General features: G+C 41.7%; 1 protein-coding gene across 1 annotated transcript in view; it reads left to right on the forward strand.

Annotated features, from left to right (window-relative positions):
• Nucleotides 1-538: 538 nt before the first annotated feature.
• Nucleotides 539-26,283, forward strand: part of bcl2b (BCL2 apoptosis regulator b) — a 35,796-nt gene continuing 10,051 nt past the window's right edge. Inside the window, exon 1 of the mRNA XM_033982999.2 lies at nucleotides 539-1,516. Within this exon, the coding sequence (XP_033838890.1) occupies nucleotides 995-1,516 (522 nt within the window). The 5' untranslated portion in view covers nucleotides 539-994. The remainder of the gene's footprint in view (nucleotides 1,517-26,283) is intronic.

A 26,283-nucleotide genomic window follows, 5' to 3' on the forward strand; every position in this document is an offset into this window, starting at 1 on the left:
ACTTGACACAAAAAGTTGATGAGTCTATCCATAGATTTTGTGCAGCAGGTTTGAGTTTCATCCACAAGGGGGTAGTTGTACCACATCAAAGCAGAGAGGGGATGGTCTTGTGCTTCTCATGAATTAATGAAAGGCTCCTGCTTCTTGAAACCAGGCCCGGGTCTGCAGGGGTACAATGCAATGCAGCCTCATTTATAAAGGTTTACTCTCTTAATGGAACAGTAAAGACTTTGCACCCCTTTGAAACTCAGGTGCATCCTCAGGCAGTTTAGTTTGGACTGAAACTGAAACAGGCCTGTGGATCATGTTTCATACACAGACCCACTTGCATCTTTGCACTGAGGTTTATCCACGTCCATCTCCGCTATTTCTTATAGAGCAGAGGCCATCCACATGTATCCAGACGTGCTTTTGCAGCGTTCATGTGCAGTGTGTGGCGCATACAGCGTTCATGTGCAGTATATGGCGCATACAGTGTTCTTGTGCAGTGTGTGGCGCATGGATGGAGGCCATTACTTCCTGTCGCTGACGTCAGGACGCGTAACCGCGGAGTGCACGGCCGGCGGAGGGAGCGAGGAAAGAGGAGGCTATGAGGTGGAACCGAGCAGGGCTCAGTCCGACCTTGTCTGGCTCACAGTCACACACCCGGACGTGCGCACGCGGCTCCAAGTGTCGCGGCTTTTACTTTGAGCACCATTCATTTTCTCCGCTGTGGCTCACGTCTGGATGATGTGCAAACAGGACCGCACTTCTCTTCCGCATATTTCATTTCTATGCAAAAAGAAGGTCGCCCATGTCGCTCCAAGGATTCGGGAAATGAGCTCCGCTGCTGCTGAGAGTCTGTTTTCTCTCTTTTAAATCGCGTTGGGAGGTTTTTACGCCTGTTTGGACCAACGTTCGCCTGTGCGTAAGAGGCACATCTCACTTTATTACACCATGACGCGTTTGATTTAGGATTTCAACTCTCTCCCTGGAAGTGCCAAATTAACCCGCAATGGCGAACGACTGCAATCGCAATATTGTGGAAAAGTACATTTGCCATAAACTCTCCAAACGTGGCTTCGCGTGGGGTTTTCACGAGGACGCAGAGGATGAAGGAGACGTGGCCAATAACGGTTCGATAGTTGCATCTTCTCCGGTTCTGGTGAACCGTCGGTGCCGCGCAGAGCGGCTCTGTTCCGCTCCGTCCGACCCACACGCGGCCATCCACAGAGTCCTGCGCGAGGCTGGAGATGAACTTGAGCGGCTGTACCAGCCCGACTTCACCGAGATGTCCAGACAGCTGTATCTGACATCCTCAACGGCGCAGAGGAGGTTCGCGGAGGTTATAGACGAACTGTTCCGCGATGGAGTGAACTGGGGCAGGATTATTGCGTTTTTCGAGTTTGGTGGAACCGTGTGCGTGGAGTGCGCGTCCAAAGAGGACATGTCATCCCAAGTGGACAACATCGCAGATTGGATGACGGAGTATTTGAATGGAACTCTCAGCAGCTGGATCCAAGACAACGGGGGATGGGTAAGTCTCATTCCGCTTTGATACTGAAGTGTTGTTGTGTTTGTGGCAGGTTTATGAGCGCATTACGCACCGGTGTGCCGAGTCTATTTGGCACAGACATGTCAAACCATGAACCTAATCCATAGGAAGATGTTGGCGTTAGATGTACTCACTCTGTACTACTGCAGCCTGATTCGCTTCTGACGGTGACTGTCAAACTGATGAACCAATCAGAGTCAGAGCTGTGTCACACCTCCCCACGCTCTGCTGGCACGTACAGATAGAGTTGTGTCCAGCCCATGGAGGAAAAGGATCTGAGCCGCACGTTTCCTGCTGCGTTTGGTCTTGTGTTTTAACGTGTGAAAGAAGTGTGCTGAGGCGTGTACGTGTGATTTAAGTGTGATTTTAGGTCATGGATGTTGAAATGGCTGTGATTTTAGGTCATGGATGTTGTGGAAACTGGGACAGAGATATGTCAGCACGTGCGCAGCCACTGGACTAATGTGCTCAGCCTCTGGTCATGGATGGACTTGAGCCTGCTCTGGTCACTGATGCTTTCTCACCAGAATATGACATTTGCAAATAAATGATACATTTATATATCTATATATCGATATTATAGGCTTAAAGCCTGGTCTAAAGTATAGCTCCTGGCCACAGTAGCAGCTCTCTGCCAAAGCCTGTTATGTGTAAATCCACATATTCTGAGGTCAAATGATGCTCTGCAGTCTGTTCATGTTCAGCCTACTGAAAGTAAAAGTAGGTTATACAGTAACCACAGTAATGAAGCTTAATTATAGTACTGTAATTGCATTTGTGGATGCAATAATGGTAGGTCTCATATGTCCATTTTTTTCAACATAAAAATGAGATAATTTCACTATTTTCTTTATTCATCAAACGTCTTTTAGGCCTGGATAAAGTTGCACAACAGATTAACAGAATAATAATCTATTTTTGTCAGTTATAATACACTTAAACCCGAAGTACAAAAGCTATTGGTTTGTGAGAACTTTTACTACATCTAAAGTGCACTTCTGGACAGACTGAGTATCCTCCAGCCACATCTCCAGTGAAGAGCTCTACAGGCTCAATGACCATTAAACATCATCTGCTGCAAATTAACCAAAAAAACTCCTGATCAGAGGATAACATTTTGCCTCCATTTTGCCTGAAGGGATCGGATTTTGAATATTTGGAGGGAGGGGTGGGAAGGGTCATCAATGATTCATACTGAACATTTCATCTTAAAGGGAGGACCATTTAACATTCCCCTTGAGTGCGCGCCTGGCCCCCGGAGGTGCCAGGTTGTGCCACATTTCAAAGCGAGACCCAACAGTGGGGAGGGCCCTGAAGGTAACGCGCCGCTAATGCGAACCTCTGTGTTTAACATGCACTCCTGGGTTTCTTTCTGCACGGGAACTCTTTTGTCTGATTCTTAGGCCCGTGCCTTGAAGCTGGCATGGCGAGATTGCCTGCTGGAAGTCCCGTGAGCCCAGCTATAGCACCACAATAATGTAGGTCATCAAGTCTAGCGTTTTCCAGCTGGGTGCAGACACTTCACTGTCTGCTGCCCCCATAGAGACACAAATAGTGTTCATTTGATGGGATTATTTTGGGATTATTGGAAAGCATATGCCACCAAATTTTCTTTAGTAGGTTTTCTTTAATGAAATGGGTTTGGTTTGATGTAATCTGGCTTTTACAAGGGATCACATTTGGGTTTAGCAAATAGTAAATAGCGTTTTGGATTGGAACAGGCACTTAGGCTGATTTATCCTGATTTGACTGTCTCTCAGGTCGGGAATTTCCTGAGTCGTGGGCTGCAGTTATTACCTGATATTTAATAACTGACACTCCAGGCACTGTCTTTGTCCACACGGAGTTTGTGTAACCCAGCTTCCCCATTCCAAAAAACAAGTGGGTTGTTTAATTATCATATTAGAAGCTGCATATGTCGACGTGTTATTTTGTCTTACATTTTTCCACACTTACATCTACAAGTTTAAGACGTTGGTTGTAATTATCAAGCAGTAAAAGACCAGATATTTGCACTTTTTAGCGTATCGGCTATCGATCTTAAACTACAATTACTTACAATTATATTATAAATTCTATTATCTGAATCCATCCTTTACTCTGTGCTCAAATATATAAATTAGATATCGCTTTAAGAAGGGCATCTGGCTTATATTGTTGGACGCAGACACCGTGGAAGTGGAAAAACTACAAGTAAAGAAAACACAGTGCAGGAATTAGACTTAGATAAACAACATTAGACTAAAAAACCTGGCATTGCAAACATATTTATTTAATTTTGCCAAATGCATTTCTGTTGCTGGTTTCATGAGACTGTGGACTGGACAGCTATACTTTCTGTTTACATAAAATGAACAGGCAACAAATAGATTTCAGTGGAAGTGCGTTGGTTGGATTGGTTTGAAGTCCATTAGCTATAAATATGTAATCTGATTTCACTTTCAGGAGGGATTTAATTTGTTTTGCTGTTGTTTTTTTTTCGGGGGGATACTTGATGATGATCAGGGGCTGTGCATTTCATATCCATCTGTTTTTGGAAGAGGTGAAATTTTAAAACAACATTGCATATTTAGATTTTGGACCACCGCTGTTCTTTGATTGGTAAAAAGCTCCGGTCTTGCTCGTTTCTCATTTAAAAAGCTTTATTACAAGATACAAGACACGTTTCATTAGGCTTTGCTACAGACTGAAAAATTGCTAAAAAAAAATACAGTTTCTTTTATTGATATTATGTCATAATTAGACATCTGGAGTCTGGAACCATAATAGAAGTTGGCGCTAAACGTTGTTGAGTCTAGCATCAGCAGCACTGGATAAACGCAGCCTATACTTTCTAAGGATAAACAAACCTGTGTGTAAGCAACAGCAGCTCTCTGATTACTCCCAGACACTCTCCTCTTATTGTCTGCCTCCACCTGTTTAAATGCATCTCCTTTCTCAGACTTTGCGGTGGCCAGAATTGCTCACATCGAGGGGACAGTCGCACTTGGTTGGTAGTTTTCGCCTAAACACGATCCACCTTTGTTTATTTACAGGAGCTGTCTGCACGTGTGACACTCGACTGGATGAACGTACGGCACTCGGACTAAAGAAGTGGTTAGGCTCAAATGTACAGAACAGAGTAGACGAGTCAAAGATACAAAATCCAGCCTATGATAGATTGAATAATAATAAAAAAATGGATCTTATAGCAGCGAACTGGAACAAATACTATAAAAAACATAACAAAAGGTTGGTGTCTTATGTCTGTCGTGATCCAAAATTACATTTACAAACGTGATTTACTGAGATATTTAAATGCCGGTGCTATTTTGAGACACAAAGTTCTTGATCCTTTGCATTAATAAAACCTTCACATCACCATAGCAACCCGAGTTTTACAATATAGCCGTATTAAATCATTGTAATTGAAATTTAGCCCCCCCAAAAAAATCCTCTGACCTCTGTTGAAGTTTCATGTCTGGGATCTTTAAACTGATTTTGCCGTTCTCCAGCTTTGACCTTGGGGGAGCGGATTGCCTTGTCGAAGGTGCGGGGTTAATACGGATGAAAAGTGTTTTTGAAGTCGCTCACAGTGGGATCAGGTTTTCTGAGGAATGCTTCTAGCCAGGTGGCCTATTTCTGCAGTACAGGTGTGTGTGTGTGTGTGTGTGTAGTGGGAGACAATGTGCCGTAGCCAGGGCTGGGTTCCTGTGGGGGGGGATTCCCTGAACTCAATCCGTACAATCGGGCGTGGGACCCTCGTGTTATGGGTCTGTGGACACCTCCCCAGTTGTAGAACCTAGTTTAGGCTGAGTGAGAACACGAGCAAAGTCATTAATCTCTATATAGGTGACAAGTCGGCAGAGCGGAGTGGGGGAAAACCCAAACAAAGTGAGTCACAAAGAAAACCCACGGAGCGATTTTCTATAAAACTCCCACTTACATCCAATTTGTGCTGTGTGGATGTAAATGCGGCTGTTTATATCAGCGTGTCTGCAGCCTCTGGAATTAATCAAACGGCATTATGAACTCACGCTCGGTACTGTCACTTAGTAAATTGGGATGGTATTGAACAAAAAAAAGAAATATCGAGTGGTTAGTGATGGATTGGTGAGCCTAAATTGTACACTTTATTCTGTTATTACATCCTGGGAGAGGTTTTTAACTGCACCCAGTAAACAGGCATTAGGGATTGGAAATGTGTAAGCATTTTAAACCAGTAATTACTTGCTCACAATGTTGCTAGCTTGTTTGGTTGTTTTTCGGACATGTTTTACGATAGGTGATTTCGGTAGTTGCGTAGCACGTTAAGAATCCGTCTTTTTGTCGCTATGGCAGGGTGTGAGTAAATTAAAATATGATCGAAAGCACCAAGAACGAGTGTTTCTGTGCAGCCGATGCTTAAACACTTTCGATCGCATGGGTCAGTAACAAATTATTCTCCAAAAAAATATGATCTTCTCCAAAGCAAATCAGCATAGTTCATTTATATTACACGCTTCAAACCTTTAGCGCAACTGGTAAACACTGAGCTCAATAGATCATTAGCCACAGCGAAGAAGCAGTTAACGTTTGTCGTGATTGTAACTCGTAAAAAAAAAGAAAAGTAAGAAATCTCTTGTCCAAATGTGGCTGGTCTGAATGTGCTTTGCATGTAAACATAGCATTTTATTTTTTCATCTGCTATTCATCATCTCACAAATTAGTGTCTGGCGTCAACTCTTCCCATATTTCCAGCAATCAGACAGACAAATTAAGAATTACTCATGCAAATAGCGTCCCGCCCTTTATTGCAAATCACACACGATAATTGTATAGCCGGAATTTTATCACAGGGTTCCGTTTCAGGGTATTTCCGTAGTAGTGTTTTGTCTTGATGTGCGCTCTGTAATAATGAGAACTGTATACGCCACAATGGATTCTTGTGCGAGCAGCCAAGAAACCCCCCCCCGTCCCCCTCCTCCTCATCCTGTACCCCTTTATTTTGTGCACTGGTCCGCCATCTGCCATCGCGACTTAAACCTCCAAAACGTTTCCTACAGATGCAAAACTCTGCCTCGAATCGTGCGCAGCCTGGGGTTTTTGTTCCACATATTTAGGGGTCCATGGAAATTGGAGTACGGAGCTTTAGGTATGATCATTATTTCCAGGAATGCAACGTATAAAAAATGGTATGTGGGTGAAAGGTTCTGCGGCTAAAACGGCTGTCGAATCGAATGAAATACAGCTTAAAAGTTTGTGTTAAAAGGCGAGAAAATGCGCGTCTGATTCTAATTCTTTCACGATACTTTTGACGCATTCTTCACATGGGGCGACTTGACGGGAGCGAGAAGTGGGTGATGGGGGCTGACCCTTGACCCTTCTCCAGATTTTGAATTAGGATCTCGGTCAGGAATTGCAGACGGGCCGAAAACATATTGATATTGTGTGTGCTTGGTATTAATGAAGGAAACTGCAAGAAACCCACCCTGACACTGGGGGAATGTGCAAATCTAACACGGTCTGAGACTCAAAACTGGGATCTTTTTGTCATGAGGTTTACCATAAAACCACCAGACACTTCTTATTCACTTTGCTTTAATATCAGTAAGGATTGCTCTTCCCCTGCAATAAAACTGGAAATAGGTTATCGAAATAATATTCTGTATATGTCCAAATTATTTTGACTTCACTGCTTCAAAGATACGTCTGTCACAATAAACGCGATACCGACTTATCATTCAGTATGTTTGATGGAACGATGCTTTTTTGAGGTCAGTTTTTATCGTGGGGACTTTTTCTTTGTACTACTGGGAAATATTTGATTACATTTCTGAGCCATGATGCAATTTGAGATGTAGAAGTTTGGATCATGACTCATTATAGATACACTGCCTGGCCAAAAAAAGTAAAAAAAAGAAAGTCGCCATCTGGATTTAACTTAGGAAATATGTCGGGGTTGGTGCAGTTGGTTCGGTCTAGGTTCAGCAGAATGAGGTCAGCTGACACCTGAATATACTGAATGACCAGGTTATTCCATCAGTGGATTTGTTCTTCCCTGATGGCACGGGGCATATTCCAAGACGACAATGCCAGGATTCATCGGGCTCAAATTGTGACAGAGTGGATCAGGAGCATGAGACATCATTTTCACACATGGATCGTCCACCACAGAGTCCAGACCTCAACCCCATTGAGAATCTTTGGGATGTGCTGGAGAAGCTTTGTGCAGCGTCAGACTCGACCATCATCATTGCAACATCTTGGTGAAGAATTAACAGAACTCTGGACGGAAATGAATCTTGTGACGTTGCAGAAGTGAAATCGAAACAATGCCGTAATCAAAGCTAAAGGCTTAACAACCAAATATTAGAGTTTGTGACCATTTTTTTTGGCCAGGCACTGTATAAAATAACTAAACTGTTGCATTCAGCCATTTGTTTTTTGGAGCTCATAACAATACTGCAGATTTAGAATAGTTTTTGGGCGATAATTCTGCTTCACGGTTTGGTTTCGACATTATCGTTTATCGTCTATATTTCATTCAGCAATACAGTCCATCGCATTTGAAATTTTGTTATCGAGACAGGACTATTCCCAGAAAGTGTAACTGTATAGAAAGGCTAACGTTGTCTTGTGTAACCAGTTGTAAACCATGTTATTTTCAATATGCTAAACCAGAATCGATTCCCATAAATCTCCTGACCACGACCAATCCATAGAAGTCAATAGCCTTAAACGGCGTGGCGACATCGGACAATGAGTGTTTCTTCTGCATTCCAGGTCATGCTCTTGCTATGCTAACTATTCCACATACTTCCAGCATTTTGTCAACACTGCTATTGACTCAGAAGAAGGATGTAATTTTTAGTTTTGGAGCATGTTTCAGAGGCCAGTCTACTCCCTCCAAGACCTCGGCGCCTCCTTTATCCGGTGCTGTGCTTATTCTCGGCTTTCCTCCCCAAACATCTTCAGGGGAACTGTAAATAAATAATGTTGTCGGATTGGGTGTTTCTTTCCTGGCCCAGAGAAGGGTGTGGGTGATTAGGTCTTTTGTTGGACGCTGGAGTCAGTGGAGCAGGCCCTATTGAGGAATTTCTGTAGGCGTATTTGCTCCTCTCACGTGTGCGGCTGTGCATGTGAGGTTTGTTTTGCTTCTAGCTCATGTCTCTATGCATTTACATGAGCGCGATACTGTTTTAATATGGTGTTTGGTTTCTGTGGTTTCCTGCTTTCAGACTAGGACCATGTGCCAGCCAGGCGTTTATTCAGATTGTTAATGCATGCTACAGATGAATGAGGAAGTGGAACGTAATGAGATTTTGACGTTTACCCGAGCGGTGGTAAGTTGTACTTGTCAGAATCAGGACGATGTTATAAAATAGTCGTGAAAATCTTGAAATATCCATCCATTTTGATCTTGTCGCTTCATGTTTGTGTCTTATCCCACCTCCTAGTAGTTGCAGTATTAGCTTTATTAGAGCTTAGCTGCGCTGTAATTAGGGTATTAGCTATAGAATTAAGGTTAAGGTACAGTTTATGTCCCCAATCCTTCAGAGCAACCTCTCAGAAGCAGGGGACCCATAACTAGATCTTGCGGTATTGGTCAGGACTGCCTTCGCTGGAGGATTTGACCTTTGCTGCATGTTTTGGATTGACTGGGGAAAAAACAGAGTTCTCAGAGGAAACCCACCCAGTGACACGGCGAAACATGAACGCTCTGCACAGAAAGGCCCACGAGTTGAACGCAGAACCTCGTAGCTGTGAGACGAGACCGTTAGCCTCCACCAATCGTGCAGTTTTACACTACTAATAGTCACAGAAATACTCCAACCAGAACTGCTGCTGTCCCACGCCTGGATACTTCAGTCATATCAGGTTCCGCAGAAGTAGTAGTAACTGCAGAAGCACAGCTGCAGCAGGATCACAACAGCACATCAACTGTCCTATTTTCTCATACTTTTCCTTTAGACACGAGACACGTGCAGGGCCATGTAAAAGCACAGCCGTATAAATAATATATCAGGGAGACAAACTCGGATACGGAGAGGACGATGTCTCTTTGGGCGATGCTTGCTTTTACTTCCATCTCCACTAAATCCATGTTATCCCGGCGAGCCACGTGCCAAGTCTCCACATGCATGAGGCGACACACAAACAACGCTAATACCCCTGGACGTGACTTTGAGTGTCAGGTAGCACTGAAAAATGCATGGCCATGTGAGAAGCTGGCTAAATATAGAATCATTACCGCTCGCTCCCGTGTGGTCTCTTAATCCTACTATTGCATATGCATCCCTCCACTGTTTTACAAGCCAGCTGCCAATCCGCATGGAAAAAAACTGCTAATTAGCCATTTAAGTTGTCAGATAAAAGCATTTTCTACCTTCTCCTGCTGCTGTGGGGAGTTGATAATGAGAGGCCAACAGAGACACGCCGCTGACTTTGCCACTGGGCACACACGCTTGCAAAATGTGTGTATCAATATAGGGCAAGGTTAAACGGTCCACCCCCCCATTGTCTGGTTACTGAAGATATTTTGGGGATAACGCCCCCAAAAGACTCGGAACTTTGTAATTCGTTTTCACAGCAACAAAGTCAACCTCTATTTTAAACGCAGCGGGAAGTCAAAAGGAAGAGCCTGTTGAATAGTAATTGTAACCTACATAACTCGTATTGGGCTCACGATCACCGCACTAGAATCTTGCGTTGATTCATTTGCGTGTTAGTGACGTCTTGCAGCAGTAGTAGTAGTAGTAACAGCAGTAGTATTTAATAGTAGCAGCTGCGGTTGTAGTAGTAAACAGAAATAAAACTGAAAAAATTTGAATGAGGATGTAATTTGAATACGATGTTTACAAAGGCACAATAAAGATCTCGTTCTGTTTCACTTTCGCTTTCGGATTTTGTCAGATTTGCATCAGCGACGGAGGGATTGGGCTTTTCAGGCGGTGCCAGAACCGACTCGCACATGCTGTGACACTATGGATGCAATGTACAGAATGGCATCCAGCAGATTTGCAGTGAAAATACTTAAGAAATTGTTGTACTATTTCTGGATTTAATTGCACAAGCGCATGGAGATGAGTATGGGCCTGTCACGATCAGCACAATACTGACTCATCGCTCAATATATGAAATAACAATGTTTTGGGGCTCAGTGTTTATCATTTGTACAATTTATTTGCAATAGTGGAGAGATTTTTGCTATTTTTTATGTAATAACGTAAAATTTGAACAGTAGAGAGTAGAATAAATAAGTGCTAAGGCTAATTATTGATTCATTCTGCCTTTTATTGGTTGCAGCTCAGGCCTTTTAATGATACTGTTTATTTAAAAATGGGTTTACTGGGACTTTCCTGCGTTATGTCAGTGGCGTAAAGTAGTTTCAATATTATCGTTTAATGCGATATTTCTCTGCAGCGATATATAAATGAGTTTGCAGCGCACCTTTCACTCGTTCTGCTTAAGAATACAGCGTTTAAGTGTAACAGCTGATGTGAACCAGGTGAGGGGGCTGACCTTCACCTGCGTACTTTGAGCACACACCGCCAAGTAAACAGTAAAGCGGATGTACTGGTGTAAATCAGTTATTTGCCGTCCACAAAAACGACACAGTGTACACAGGGCTGTATGCAGAGGCGCACACGGCCGGCCCTCGTGCACACAATGCGGATGTGATAGTGTGAATCAATAATGCCGTGTTGTCACAGGCTGACATGTGAGCCGTGGCAGGGAGCAGATGGCCCCGGGGTGCCTTGCTTCCTGTTAGTTGTGCTCTTCCAAAGCCACACACACACACTTACGGGTACATAGATTATCCCCCGGGATTTCCCACTGCAACTGGCCACGGACAAACAGCTAGCCATTATGAGCCAGAGTCAGAAATGCTGAGTACGTGTCCTCCAAAAAAGTGACAACAGCCAGATAATGGTAAATAGATTTTCCTGGCCTGTCCGTGGAGCTCTAGGGTAAATAATTCTCCCCCCTCCTCCCCTGTGTTGGTTTTTGGCAGAGGGGCAAATTGCTCTGTGGAAATGGGATCTGGTGCAGGAGAAGCGGAGTGAGGTCAGCTGCGGCTCAGATGTCACTCGGACCATGTCGTATTGATTGAGCATTTCCGATGGTTCGAGCTGGGATCCCTCAGCAAAGAGTCAATTAACGCAGTGATGTGGATAGCATGAGTACACAGAAAATGAGGTTGCAAAAGCGAAATAGTGAATCCCGGAGTGAGACAGGATATCAGCTTGTGTCTGTATTTTTTTCCCCGTATATTGGATGCTGGTAAATGCAACTTCGAAATGGTTGATGTCATTTTTAGGCTTTGGAATTGGACAAAATGTGGTTTCTGTGAGCCATGCTTTGTTGCAATCTCTTGTCCTCTGCAACTAACTATAAAACATTGTCTCAGACCTTTTGTACTTGTGTTTGCTGTATAGATATAATCGATGACACCCGTGGATCATTATGTTAAAATTTGCACATTTTAAATCGTAATATTCATACCCAATGGGAGCTGACGTCGCCGTAAACGTCATCACAACAAAAAAAACATGGAGCTGTCGACCCTCCTATGGACAGCTGCACATCGATAAAAGAAAATAAAACTGGACGTGCTGGTGGTGATGAACACGGGGATTGATCTGCAATAAGACGTCTTGAAAATAAGCGGTTAAAGACACGCACGAATCCCTCCAAAATCCAACTTCGAGAGGGTAAATGAGAAGGACAACATGGCTAAAAGCTCTGAAAAGTCCATTTTGTAGAATAGGTCTGTTTTAAATATGATACTAAATGCGTAATGGCTGAATAAACAGCAGTCATCACTGTACCACAAGACGTCCAGTTCTGTTACCACTGCGAGACACGGCCACGTCTCTAGAGCTTTTCAAACGCTTATATTTTAACAAAGTATGTGGGTTTTCTTCTTGATTTCTTCACCCCAACAGCCCGGTCAGTGTTTGCACGGTTCAGTTCGAGTTTATTTCAAGTTTATTTCTAGCTATCTCCCATGTCTTTTTTGTGGACAACCTCTGCCTTCCGCAATCAAACTCCCATTGTGGCTCTTCGCTAAAGGCTAGATCTCGTTCTGAGGCCTGACAGTGCACCGCCCTGTCGGCTCTTTCTTTGATACGCCCCTGATACGCCTGAGATAAAAGCTGCACTGAGGGACCGTCACTGCTTCAGAACCAAAAGCGAAAGGACTGAACTTGACTGGTCCTACGAGCCAATTTTGATGTCCCTGTCACTCTAACCCCTGCTGCTTCTACATAACTTCTACTGTACGTTATTTCACACCACTAACCGGGTGTATCCATCAATTCTGCTAGCCCGGATCCGTAGCCGCCAACTTTAATTAGCTCAAGGGGTTGACATTAAGACTTCAAATAGAGACAGGTACTTCAAAGGTGAACTGACAGGATGACAGATTTTTTTCTCTTCTTCTACATATGTATTTCTGACAACGCAGTTATGTTAATTGACGGATGCTGTCTCTGTTTTTGCAGCGCACCCTGACGTCTGCGTACACTTGTGTCAAATCTGTTTTATGGAACGATTAGGAGCCAATGCATTATGTCTAGACGTGGCGTATGTCGTCAAAGGAGCTAAGCCGCGGTTAAATCAAGTCTGTAAATTGACCTATAAAGTGTTCCATTTATCTTCACGTTTTATGGGGCTGGGAGGGGTGACGCTGTAATAAATGGAGTACAGTCAAGTTCATTAAGTGAGTTGTAATATAAAAATGGGATTGTAACTGTCAGATTATCAGGCGGTGAAGTCATTTTCTGATTCTGGACATCTACAGTAAGAGCTCCGTGACCTTTATACACCCCGCGCGCCCTTCCTTCTTCAAGCTACTCCGGGTTCACTCGTGGACGTGGACACAGGAGACCACGATAAGACTGATGAGCTCATCAAGAATAAAAAGGAATTTGATCTTTTGAATAGACAAAGATGATGTGCTGTGGTCAGGCTGACCACACACACAGTGCACTTTACACTCCAATATTATCCCCAAATCAGCTGACGTGGTCTGTTAGGTTTCCAATTATGCTGATTTATATACAATAGGAAATGCATCTTGTGATCTGTTCTAATGTATTCATCTTTATTTATACAGGGAAAGCCCAATGAGACCACTCACTCTCTTTTTTCACGTTCAAATACAGAAAAATACAAACAAATAAAACTAAATACAAGTCAATTTAAAGCACATGTGTCAAACTCAAGGCACGCGGGCTAAATGTGGTCCTCTACATCATTTTATGTGGCCCTAGACAGCGTAAATTAAAAGGTATGATGGTCTTAAAATGTCATTTTATCAGGAGACACGCAGTTACACAGCCATATTTTTTACATCTTTGCAAATGCATATGTAATATTTGTAACATGAAAAAGTAATAAATACAGAAACAGTTAATTAGCAATAAAATAAAAAAAAAAATTTAAAGCATTACAAACAGGAGCAGGTGCATTACTGACTTGCATTTGTGGCACCAAAGTATCCGATTATGCTTATCCTTGAAAACTATTCCACTTTTTGGCACAAAACATCCAAAAGCTTTTTTCCCATCTCAGTTCTGATGTGGCCAGCTCTCAGCCTTGTACACTCATGTAGCATGCTCTATTTATGTTTCATTTTCACTTTATTATCAGTAAAAGATGGATTGTCTGATTATAAAAGGACAAAAGTTCACATAGCTGACGTGTGTGTAATATGTGCTAACCTGTACTGACCCATTCTGTTTTAAATTGGAAATCGTGACTCATTGTGTGCCCTTTGAATCAGTGGAGATGGTCTCGGATGTAGCTATTGTTATGGCCAAAGCAGCTTGGACTCTTTCCCACCCCCTGCAGTTTATAGAGAATGGCTTTTCGACATGAATTAAACAATCATGCGAGATTTGCTGGAGCTATTTTTATACCTTTAATATTGTTTTAAACGTGAACACTTGATTAGTTGACACCGCTTTGACTGTTTGGGGTTAAAAGTGAGGGCAAGTTCAAGACGAGCAGAGAAAAATGAGTGCAGTCTTGTAGATGACGGATTGAACTTTTGCGGTCGGGTGGAATTAGTAAGGAAGTGAAGTTGAGTACAAGCTGGGATGGGGTTGAAGTCATCGGTCAGATGAGTGAGTCACCTGATTCTCAGCTGATGCCTCTGCTGACACAAAACAGGGACATCCACGTGGTTGTACAGAACACCCAAATCCATCAGAACACAATGTCCAAACTTTGGCACAAGGCTTGATTGTTACGTAAGGGTGGAATTTTACAGTGCCGTCGGATTTTGTTTTTGTTTTGTTTGTTTTTTTGGAGTCTCTCAGATAGGATTGATAAGCACTAATGTTGACTCTATGAAATGTACACATAATGAACCTCATATATTGCCCGGTTTTCCTCACTTTGGAAATAAAATCTGAATACAAAGCATCGTGTATCCATTCTACTTCAGCCCTCTCACAAACCAGCACAAGAGGGACTAGAAAACTGGCACCACTAATAACATTCTCCATGGATTATTCCGGGGAGAGGGAATCCGGAATCTGTGCCCATGTTATTAAACCTGCGGCGCCTTATTAAGTTTGCACACATTTTCTCACAAGTCGCGCAATGGCTAACTTATTATCATTCATCAGGTACTGCTTTGTTTCATTTTGTGTATGCGATGACAGGGAAGGTCACATACGCTTTGCCAAGTTCAAACAATTGTACCTGTTTTAAAACCTCTGTCTCCGCGGACTGAATCAAACGCTGAAAAGGAAGGAAAGGCGTGTCCGTAGTTGCTGGGTTAAACTTTAAGATACTGGGTTTATGGCGCTTGCATGAGGGCAGAGCGTAGCCGTAGAGTCTGCGTGGTTATGCCCTTGTTCGTTCGCATATCAAGCTTTGGGGAGGACACAGTGCAGTTGTTTGTCTCCGAACATCAATGCATTCCACGGATTCTTTCGGCTCTCCCCCAGGCTTGGATGAAAATCAGCTGGTTGCCAGAGAGAGAGAGGTCATTGAACTCTTTCCTACAATGCTCCGTATGAATAGGGAAAAAGGGGAGGGGTTTTGAAAGAGCATATACGATTAACTAACTTCGGATTTCACGCTGTAAGGATCGTTATTGCGTCCCATTTTGTGCCGTGCTGTATCGATGAAGTGTATAGTCATATAAAACTATTTCACGGAGCTAAATTATTCCCTGATTGTGGAAAACATGGACAAGCATGGACCGAATTATGTTTTAGTTTTGGTTTTTCCTCGAGTAATGCAGAAACGAAAGAGCCACTGCCTATGTAAAGCGTCATGTATTTTAACTCGGGACTAAGTTTGTTTTCTGTGGCGTAACTGGATAATTTATGGAGTTGGAATTGGATTCATGGGAAGATTTTCAAGTTCAAATCTCGGACAACCCCGCCATTCGTGACCAAGCGCTTCCCCGATTGACTGAGCCTCAGTTTAAAAACAACAAAATCTAAAAAATACACTCCCAAAGTACAAAATGTCTTAAACTAGCATAGCCAAACCCAAAATGTGAGAGACACTTTAATCTGATTTCACACTCCGAAACTGGATTGTGCAAATCAAATTATTACTTTCCTTTTGTTCCTTCTTTCCCTTCAACTGACCACAAGGGAAATTTGGTGACACAATTTAAACTACTTTCCAGTTCAGTCGATACTGTATGATACTCCTTATTTTTAAATTTGATGATGCAAATATGACAGCAGAAGATGAGATAGGCTTGGAAATCTTTTCACTCCTATTCTTCCTTCACTTCAAAAGCTAGTTCCTGGGGGAGCCGTGTCTGAAATGCGTGATTGTTTTCCCCTCGCATTATCGTAGAGATCCCGCGCTCTACCTACGGCTCTGAACTTGTAGCCTTGCCTCTCTCATTTACATCAACAATACCGCTCGGACACGAAACCCGGCCTCTTGTATTCCGGACCACGTAAACGGCGAGTATCGAGTTGCTAACATGTTTCATTCACCACGCTGACTCTCGCCCGCTTTGATGTTACGATACTTTCTCCTTTGTCCAAACTCTTTATTAGAAGCCATTACGTTGAGCTTTCAGTCAGCTCCCAACGTGTTATCTCGGTTCTTTAAACTCGTAGCTAAGATTAAACGTGCGCAAAACAAACTTAAAAATCCCTTAGCTACAGTTGTCAGACCAACTGTAGCTCCTCCGCGGCATTAGTACTACATGTTTGGCTAGCCGCGAGTCTCTCCTTAGTTACCCCGTTACACAGTCTGTGATTTAACCATACTTGGCTCTTGCATAAAGAAGCAGACGGTGATGTAATCTTGCACAGGAAGTGACTAAGCGTACGGAATCTTGGAGACTCAAAGGCCATTGTGAAAAAAGACAGAAACCCACAGAAAGCTTGAATGCATGATGTCAAGAAAACGGCATTAAAACAAGCAGAGAAAGGAGGCCCCTCGTGGTCTATTCATTATCCCGTGTACAGTGTTTTCCGTTTAGGGGGGCTATTTTGAGACCGAGGTTGTGTGGTCTCAAGGTCTTCAGGGGTCAGTGGATATTACTTTTAAAGCCAACAGCAGCATGCAGCCTCTGTCACAGGAAATGAGCCTCTCCCATAGGCTGGACTTGTCACAGGAGAAGCAAAATGGCCACCTGGGAATCTGCCGGTTCCCACGGCCTCTATCAGCCCGTTCCAATCTCAGCCAGTCAAGCTTATCCAGAGCAGAGGTTGAGTGCTGCGACTTCACTAGAAAACCACTACACTGCATTCTTTCCGGGGCCCAAGTTGAAAGAAAAGCAGTGTCATGGTTTTTTAGCTCTATTCAAGTTTTGCTTTGTGGATGTATTTTAAACAAATTCTGCTCATATTTAAGTATTACAAAAGTATGAGAGAGCATCAGCACGTGTTTACACTGTTGTTTTCTGTAAACTATATTTGGGATAGAATGACTAAAGGTGTAGATTTAAAACACATGTGTCAAACTCAAGGCCCGCGGGTCAAATGTGGCCCTCCACATCATTTTATGTGGCCCTCGACAGGGTAAATTAAACGGTATGATGGTCTTAAAATGTCATTTTATCAGGAGATACGCAGTTACACAGACATATTTTTACATCTAGGAAAATGCGTATATACAATATTTGTAACTTGAATAAGTAATAAATACAGAAACAGTTAATAAACAAGTTAAAAAGTAGTTAGATTTTTTTTACATCTGGCCCTTTGACAGCAGCCATTTTGTTAATGTGGCCCTCAGTGAAAATGTGTTTAAAAGGTACAGTGTGTATCGTTCTGGAGGTCGCATGTTCACAGATTGTTTATATAAATGAACGCCGTGGTCCAAATAGTAACTGAGTATGAGCACACTTCCATTTCTATCTATCTTTCTGAAAAACTATCACCCCTCTCTCCATATCTGCTGCTGTCAGACTCGTCATTTTGGTCTTAAAGTGTTGATTGTTGCTATTGTGTCTGTAAATCAAGATATGAACATTAATAACAGATAAATCAGGCGCCTTCTTTCCCAGTGGTTGTCGCTCCCATTAGCGTTAGCGTCCCGATTGGCTCTTTGGTTGCTATGATACTCACGGTCAGAATCCCAAATATGTGACTCGACTCCACATTCGCCCTATAACTGCTCTAGCGTCAATTAGCTTCATTTAACTGGAGTCGAATGCTCACTTAATCCACTTCTTTATACAGTCTATGGGTTTGTCACCTGCTTGAATCCATGAAAATAGAAAACTAAAACCATACTTCCGGACATTCAGTGCGAATAGATAAGATTTAAGCCTTACGCGTTCGTTGGAGCATTATATCCAAAGAAACATTTCCATGGAAACAAGCAGGATGATGCCCTCGTCCTGGACAAATAAGACTCAGGTTTGTGGACAGCACACTCATAATAAGGACACATGTTTTTTTGGGTTTTTTTGTGCAATAAACACAACCAGACTGAAAAAAAAAACATGCTTTTCTTTTAGTACATTCTGTGGCTTTAAGATTACAACTGATTGAGCCACAAAACCCTTTTAAGTCACATGGATTATAGAAAATATTGGGCAGCAGCAGACAGTACTTCTTCCACCACAGTTGAGTGTATCTGTGTATCTCATTGGATCTCCCTCTTGTGTTATTGTTGTGGGTGTGTACCATTTTGATAACAACAACTAATCTGAACCCTGGTGTTTGTTTTGAACGGCTGCCGTAGCTGGAGCAGACTGTGTTTTTAAGTAAAAGAGCACATTGGGTTTTCCGTGTTTATATCGTCATGTGACTGTCACACTGTAAAAAGTTTCCAGTTTTTTTTTTCCAGCTTCACCTTTAGCACTGCACAACTCAGGTCAGGTTTTTCCCATGTGACAGTGGGAGGGACAGTCGGACTCGCTGTTGGTAATTTGTGTTTACAGTTATTCCACCTGCTCATTTAACAGTCGAGCTTAAAACTTTGTCAAAAACCTCCACCATCTCTGCTCCTCATTGAACTGAACACACCTCATATAGACGCACATGATCTATGAGTCTCATGAGTATCGGCTCTCCACACTCGCCCAATCTTAAATCCTCAGTGTTGCGTCTGGCCCCTGGGCTGGACTTTGGTCCTGATTGACTTCAAACTACAAACACATCACTCTTCCACGGAGAAACCTTTAAAGTTCACATCTTATATTTAACGGGAGTCCACTTGAATTGGTTTTAACTCCGTCTACGATGCCCCCTAAGTGTTTTCCGATGATTCACGGCTCTTATTCCATTCTCTTCTATCCTACAGCGCGTCATTTCTGGCCTTTTAAACAGTCAGAGCGGCCCTGGTTTATAAGATTGGGGGGAGCCCTAAAGTGGAGCTGGAGATGAAACCGCTCGTATTTATAGCCGTGGTGTTACTTGGCCCTGGTGTCACTTCCCTGTCGGCTTAGCACCGGATGGGAGCATCACAGACATCCCTTTTTAGTGCTTTGAATCTATTTGGAGACACCATTGTGTGAGATTTTTAGGGGACCAATTGTAACAAACTAAATATGTTTCAAGGTCAGGATGAATGAGCGACTCGGCGTTGGTGAAAAGTACTTCATTCCACCCGTATAAGTCGTTTTTCTGCTTGATTTTTGTAAATAAGAATAGCTTAAAGGTGCGTTATGTAACTTTTCTGGTAGAGGGATGTCTCCACGGAGATCTTTGCCTGGAATATCCCACAATTACGACATCTCTTGGCTAAGTTACAGGTCTGATCTGTGGCGAGGCGATGCCACTCACAGTAAAAGCGCATCTTTCGAGATATTTTTGAGCAATAAAAGCAGCTATAAGTGAATAAATTAGACACGTTTAAAGCCGTAAAGTGGAATATACAGGCAAAATACTAACAGGCCACACTATCAGACAAGTTACAAAGTGCAATTTTAAAATAAGAAGAATATATAATGCACATTTTACTCTTTATTTCATACTGTCTGGTGTAAAAATGGTATAGTAAAATGTTAGTAACAGTCACAATAACAGATTCTGAAGTGTGATATCTTGCTGAAGTAATAAAGATGATTAAAACTAATTTGTTCTACTGAAACAACAGCCCCAAAGCAGGATTATCCCTCTAACAAATACTGTATATGTAGTAAATCTTCCTGCAATACATAAACAGCTGATATGAAACACTTCTGTAGTTAGTTTGCGTCTAAAAATGTGTCATAGAACTTATTCATCCAACATTTTTAGTCAAATCAGGTCAAATTTATTTATAAAACACATTAAAAACAACCACAGCGGCTCGAAGTGCTGTACAAAGGTGATATAAAGTGCAATTTTATGAAACAAAACATGCAAAAACAGCATAGAACAAGACAAATACAACACAATAAAGATTCTGACAAAGATTTTTTGATCAAATATCATTACAATACAGAAAAATAACCCAAATATCCAACCTAGAACAGTGAAAAAGCACCAGTGGTAAATATTAACCCCCAAAATAACAGTTTATTCTTAGTAATTATAAGCTGATATATTTAAGCCCGTCTCGATAATTACTATAACACATTTGTAACAGCACTGACCGATGCACAGTACATTTAATTCTTGAAAAAAAGGAAAGTTTTCACCCCTCTATTTTAGAATTGAAATAGACTGGTGGTATTTATCGTGAAACAGATAAAAGTTATCCCCCGCTTTGATGTGCCGTGGTTATAAATGATGGACCAGGCAGCGCGGCAGAGGCTGAATGCGTTAAAGCCGGTGGCACGAGCGCAAACACCAGCAAGGTCAAGCAGTCCTTCATTTCATGTGGGATCAAAGCTGTTCAATACAAATCAATGGATCGACGAGAAGAAAGGTGCTGCCGCGTCACGTGACCGATGCAGCGAGGCCAGCACCAAGAGGCATTATGGGATTTGTGATCTTTATAGTTTCACTGTCAGGAGGCTGGACTCTGCACAAGACAACTCTGCTCTCGATGGAAATGATACTTTTTGATTTATTTTCAATAGAGGTGAAAAGAAGTACTACAGTTTGTACAGATACCGGAGCAAAAAAGTAAAAGTATCACATAAAAAAACTACTCAAGTAAAAGTGTTAAAGTACCTGTTTAAAAATGTACTTAAAGAGTAAAAAGAGAAAGTGTGTGAGTTTGAGTTTGAGATCTAATGAAGCGTCAACTTTACTGATTTTGATAAAGATTTTATACAGAATTTATATTTTTAATCCATTTTTGTTTGTTTTTCTTGTTTACTCAAACTATGAACGTGTAAAAAAAACTTCTCAGCCTTTTCAGCAGGTCTCACACAATAATAATAATAAAAAACTACTTTTACTTTTCAGTTCTGTTCAAAAATATAGTCGAGCAGAAAATAGAGATACTTTCTGCCAAATGTAGTAAAGTAAAGGTATAAAGTAGCCAATTTAAAGTGTACTGAAGTAAAGTAAGGACACCTGAAGTACAGTACTTTACAACTTTTACTTTGTTACATTCCACCACTTAATTTCAAAAACCTTTTCGCCAGTACATGATTTTCTATCTCACTTAAACGATGGATAAAACGCGATTCACACATCAGTACAAATGCTGTGAGTAAATCGTCAGATAATGAGTTTCTCGGGTTTATTGATCGCAAAGATTCTCAGCATAGTTGTACTGAAGTTGTACACCTTTCTTGGGATGAGATTTTGCTCTATTTACTGCACTTCGTTGCAGTGAAGCATTTGTAAACATCAACAAAATGTACTTTAGAGCATCAAACAGAAAGTTGTACACAGTAAACCTGCCACGATAATTACTACACCGACTTATCGTTCAGTATATGAACAATGGAACAGTATTTTGGGGGGTTAATATTGATCATGTGTCCATTTTCTTTGCAGTACTGGGAAATATTTTGTTATTTTTTGGATATATGATAAGATTTAAGCTGTAAAAGTTTGAATAAATAAGCTTTTTGACTCATTACAGACACAAAATAAGAACTTTTTATTTACTTCAGCTCATGATTTTTAAAAATACTGTGCACATTTACAGTAGTTTTTGTGGGTTAAATCTGCTCTTGGGTTTTTGTGTCATGCCAGTGCCATAAATTAGTCTCAATATTATCGTTTATTGTCCGTATTTACTTCGTGACAGGCCTAGAACACATCTTACAGGCTGTTTAAAATGGCGTCTTTAGCATAATTTGAGATCTTCAATAGAGTTTAGCTCGATAGCGCCTCCAGAAAGTCACTTATTTAGCGATTTTGGGAACAATGAATAAGTCAGATAATAAAGGAAGCCCACGTGTCAAGAGCAGCGCGGGTGATTTAGTGGCGATCGCGTTTCATTGCGTCGAAAGCTAACTGCGTTCCCATGGGAGACAGCTCTGTTCTGTAAACACACAAACGCTGCCTCTGCTGCTGCCGCTGACGCACATTTGAATATTTATGAACCTTTAGGGGTATGGCATTCCCGACGTCAAATCCGCGTCCGTTTTTACCGTCGAGCTTTCTAGGGTTACAGCGATTGCGAATGCGCTATTAAAATGGGTTTGCTACTTTTCTGACGTTGTTGTCATTCATCGGACGGGCTAATGGCGCTTTGGATCGGCCCGACTTTTAAAAGCCCGTGATTCGATGTAGGAATTCATTTAGATTTTTATAAGACCTGGCGCAGTGCGGGGATTTCAGTGAAGCATTTCAAAATACAAGTGCACAAGACCTGAACGTGAACATGACCTTGAATATAAAGCCATGTAATATGTAAATGAACGAGAGCCATTACTGTAAAGGCTTTTATTGAATTGGAACTCGTTTAGCGTTCAGTTGAAAAAATATATGGAAACAGCAACTTAAAGGCGACACGGAGAAGCGAAATGAACCAAAAGAACTGTCACAGATCCCAAATAACGCTCCAGTTTTAACCGCAAATATAAATCAGTGGATCTGGAGCTTCTGTTTTCCAAAAAGTCCAAAGAGTTCGTCAATGATTTGTGTAAAATGGCAACACAAGACACGTCCATTTGTATTGCGCAATTCGTACACAAGGTAATTCAAAGTGCTTTACCGAATAAAAACGGTTTTAAAATCACAATATAACAAATTGACACATAAAAAAATCACAAATAATCATCATAAAATCAACATTAAATGGGAAAAATGCAGAATAAAAAAACTTTTAGTCATACACACAGCTAAAAATAACTGTTTTGAGCCTGTTTTAATGATGGATTTTTCTTATTTTATTTTATTATTTACTGGGAATTTTAAGTTTAATATTTGATTTCAGTAAATGGAAGTATTCTATAACACTGAATAGAAATTAAAGTTGTTTTTTTATTGTGTTGGAGGGGAATTATCACATTATGTTTTCCTCTTGGGTACAAAAGCCAGGTCCATTATGTAAATTCGTATTATTAGATCAACGACGACATTCAGAGTTCAGATGTGGGTTAATTTAAATCTAGCGAGGGTTTTGGTAAAGGAGTGATTACGGTTAAGGTTACAACAACTTCCTGAAAATGAATATCGATGTAATTCCCACTAAAAAAAGCACAGAAATCCAACGTCAGCTTGTGTTTTCTGCTCTTAATTCAAACGTCATTCAATTAAAACCCAAAGTAATTTCACATATAACATATAAAAAAATAAAAAGCCAATCCTTTTACATTGCCGTTTCATTAGTATAAATTCATTTTGCTAAAAGAGTCCCATCGATTCCACATTTAAATTCTATTGTGGAGCTGTGCGTCTATTGTCCTGTGGGCGGGTGCTGGCTCGGTTGTTGTTTCCAGTGATTGCATTATTGTGGGGTCATGGCTGAAGGGCTCTGTGTCCTATAGCGTCTGTTTCTCGGTGCTGCTGACATAGGGACATTCACAGGTAATGAGTGTCCCCACGATACCCTCCTCTGTCATCCCGGGACGAGCGGTCAGGGCATGACAGTCCAGACGCAAGATGGACACTGAGCGGAGGTGAAAGTGATGGTCAGATTGTCAACACTTGTAACTGAACTGACTGTCTACTTTTTTGTTTTTTTATTTTTTTTAGGGAGATGTGTAAAGCTGCTAGAAATGTGACTTTATCTAGAAGGAAGTCGCACAGGTTTGGAGATGTTGTACCGAACCGAGTCACTGCAGACTTTTGGACCGAACGAAATGAAATAAGCGTGAACATTATGATTACTATTCCAAATCCGAAATCCAAAATGCAAATAGTTTCTCGATTTTGATTTTTTTTGTCACGTTTCCTCATCACAAACAGACCTGGAGTTGAGTTTTGCTTCATTCACACATGTTTAACACACAAACCCTGCAGATTTACGCGTTCTTCTCTCAAACTGAAAACACTCTTTTCCACCTTGTGATGTCATCGTGTGGTAATACAGGAAGTGCTCCGCTGTGTTTTTAAACTCCACACATCTTCACTAGAATCATTTGGATGATTTCAGCTCCTAGAATTGCCAATCTCCACTGGAATAAAGGTAAAAAAGTAGATGTTAACTTGAAAAATTACCACTTGATGACATCACAAGGTGGAACAGAGCATTTTGAGCTTTGGAGATGCTACAGACTAATAATAAAGTGTTACTCAAAGGTGTGTGAATGAAACAAAACACGACTCCAGGTATTTTAATATGTCATGTATGTTGTGTGTACCGTATTTGCCAGAGTATAAGTCACACCAGCCAAAAAATGCATAACAACGAAGAAAAAAAATCACATATTTCACAGATAAATTGCACCTGAGTATAAGTTGCACTGGAGTATAAGTCACAGCAGCTAAACAAATGTATAATAATGAAGAAAAAAAACATATTTTACCTTTTAAATTGCACCTAAGTCGCACGTCTGGCCAAACTACGAAAAAAAAGTGCGACCTATACTCCAGAAAATACGGTAATTTAGGACCTTTAATGACTTCATATTAATACAAAATGACTGATGATGATTGAAATTACATTAATCTATGGATTGTTGTAAGACTGACATGGAAGACCAGGAAAACAACACAATCTCATTAGGAAAAATGGACATCTACAGGCTCAGAGGCACTATAAACATACGCTCTAGTGCTCGTACGATAAAAAAAGCGACTCTACTAAGTGGTTTGTACATGAGTTTGCAAGCTGCTCGTGTCTGGATGTGTGTGCGTTTCCCTCAGGTAGTTTCAGTTTCCTCCATCAACCCTAAAAAACATCCACCGTAAGCTAAACCTACAGTCACGTTTTCACAATGCGGAGATGGGTCCACTGCTCCCGCGGGGTCACACGAGAACAGGGTCACGGCAGGGAACATACTTTATAACGGAGGCGATGTAAGTATGCAAAAAAAAAAAAAAAATGACATGGGTATTATTAGCGAGGAGAAAGAAGCACCAGGCAGGATTTCAACTCTGCCCATTCATATTAATTTAAAAGAACATCACAAGAGTCAAAGCCATTGCGGTGTTCGGTTACCTCCCAAATTGGTTTAGAAAAATATCCCGTGTTCCTGTGGATCCCATTCTTTAGAGTAATATCCCCTAAATTCACATTTAAGTGGCTACTCAAATCAAAAGATAAATTACTAAAGACGTTAACGCCGCCTTTGCACTTTTTATATCCCGTATTATTCCCCCGCGGTTTCGAGACAGGGAGTTTTGTTTGGCTTTAATTAGCTCACTGTAGTCTCCGAGATGCTCATTATGAAATCAAAGTGGGGCCGCGATGTCATCTACGGGATATTATGGGATGCTATGTGAACACTTAGGAAATAAGCCGAGCGGTAGGAGAGGATGGGGCAAATATAGAAGCCCAAACCGCAACAGTGGTCTTAATTACAAGTTGAACTATAACCCACATCCTTGTCTTGCAGGCGTTCTTCCTCTCTCTCTCTCTCTACTGCACAACTGTGATGTCCCAAAGCATTTCCCCGCTCGAGGGTTTAAGTAGGGCTATCCAGCGCGCACAATTTGACTCATTATCTACCACACAAGAGCGCTCCCAATAGAAGAGGGGATACCCAACGGGATGAGCCAGCGGTTGGTATTTCCTGTCGCATTCATGAAGACGAAAGTGTAGCTATGTCTTTGTGTCCGACGTGAAAGACGCCAAGCAACAAGCCAAGTGTTGGAAAAACAAACCAGGGGTCGCGAACGGGGCTCGATCCCGCTGGTGGGAAAAGCAAATGATGTGCGAATCTCCCGGACAGAGTAACCATGACACTTTAGGAGCACGCATGGGAGACCGCGAGCCGGTTCTTCCCAGAAATCCTAGCTCCGAGGCATTGTCACGTGTGCGCGGTAAAATGGAGACAAGTGCGTAAACCTGGAGAGAACCTGCACGCTCTCTGTTACTGCGAGGTTACTGGTTTCTGTATTGGC

This window comes from Periophthalmus magnuspinnatus, chromosome 17 (assembly GCF_009829125.3).
Source record: "Periophthalmus magnuspinnatus isolate fPerMag1 chromosome 17, fPerMag1.2.pri, whole genome shotgun sequence".
Taxonomy (NCBI): domain Eukaryota; kingdom Metazoa; phylum Chordata; class Actinopteri; order Gobiiformes; family Gobiidae; genus Periophthalmus; species Periophthalmus magnuspinnatus.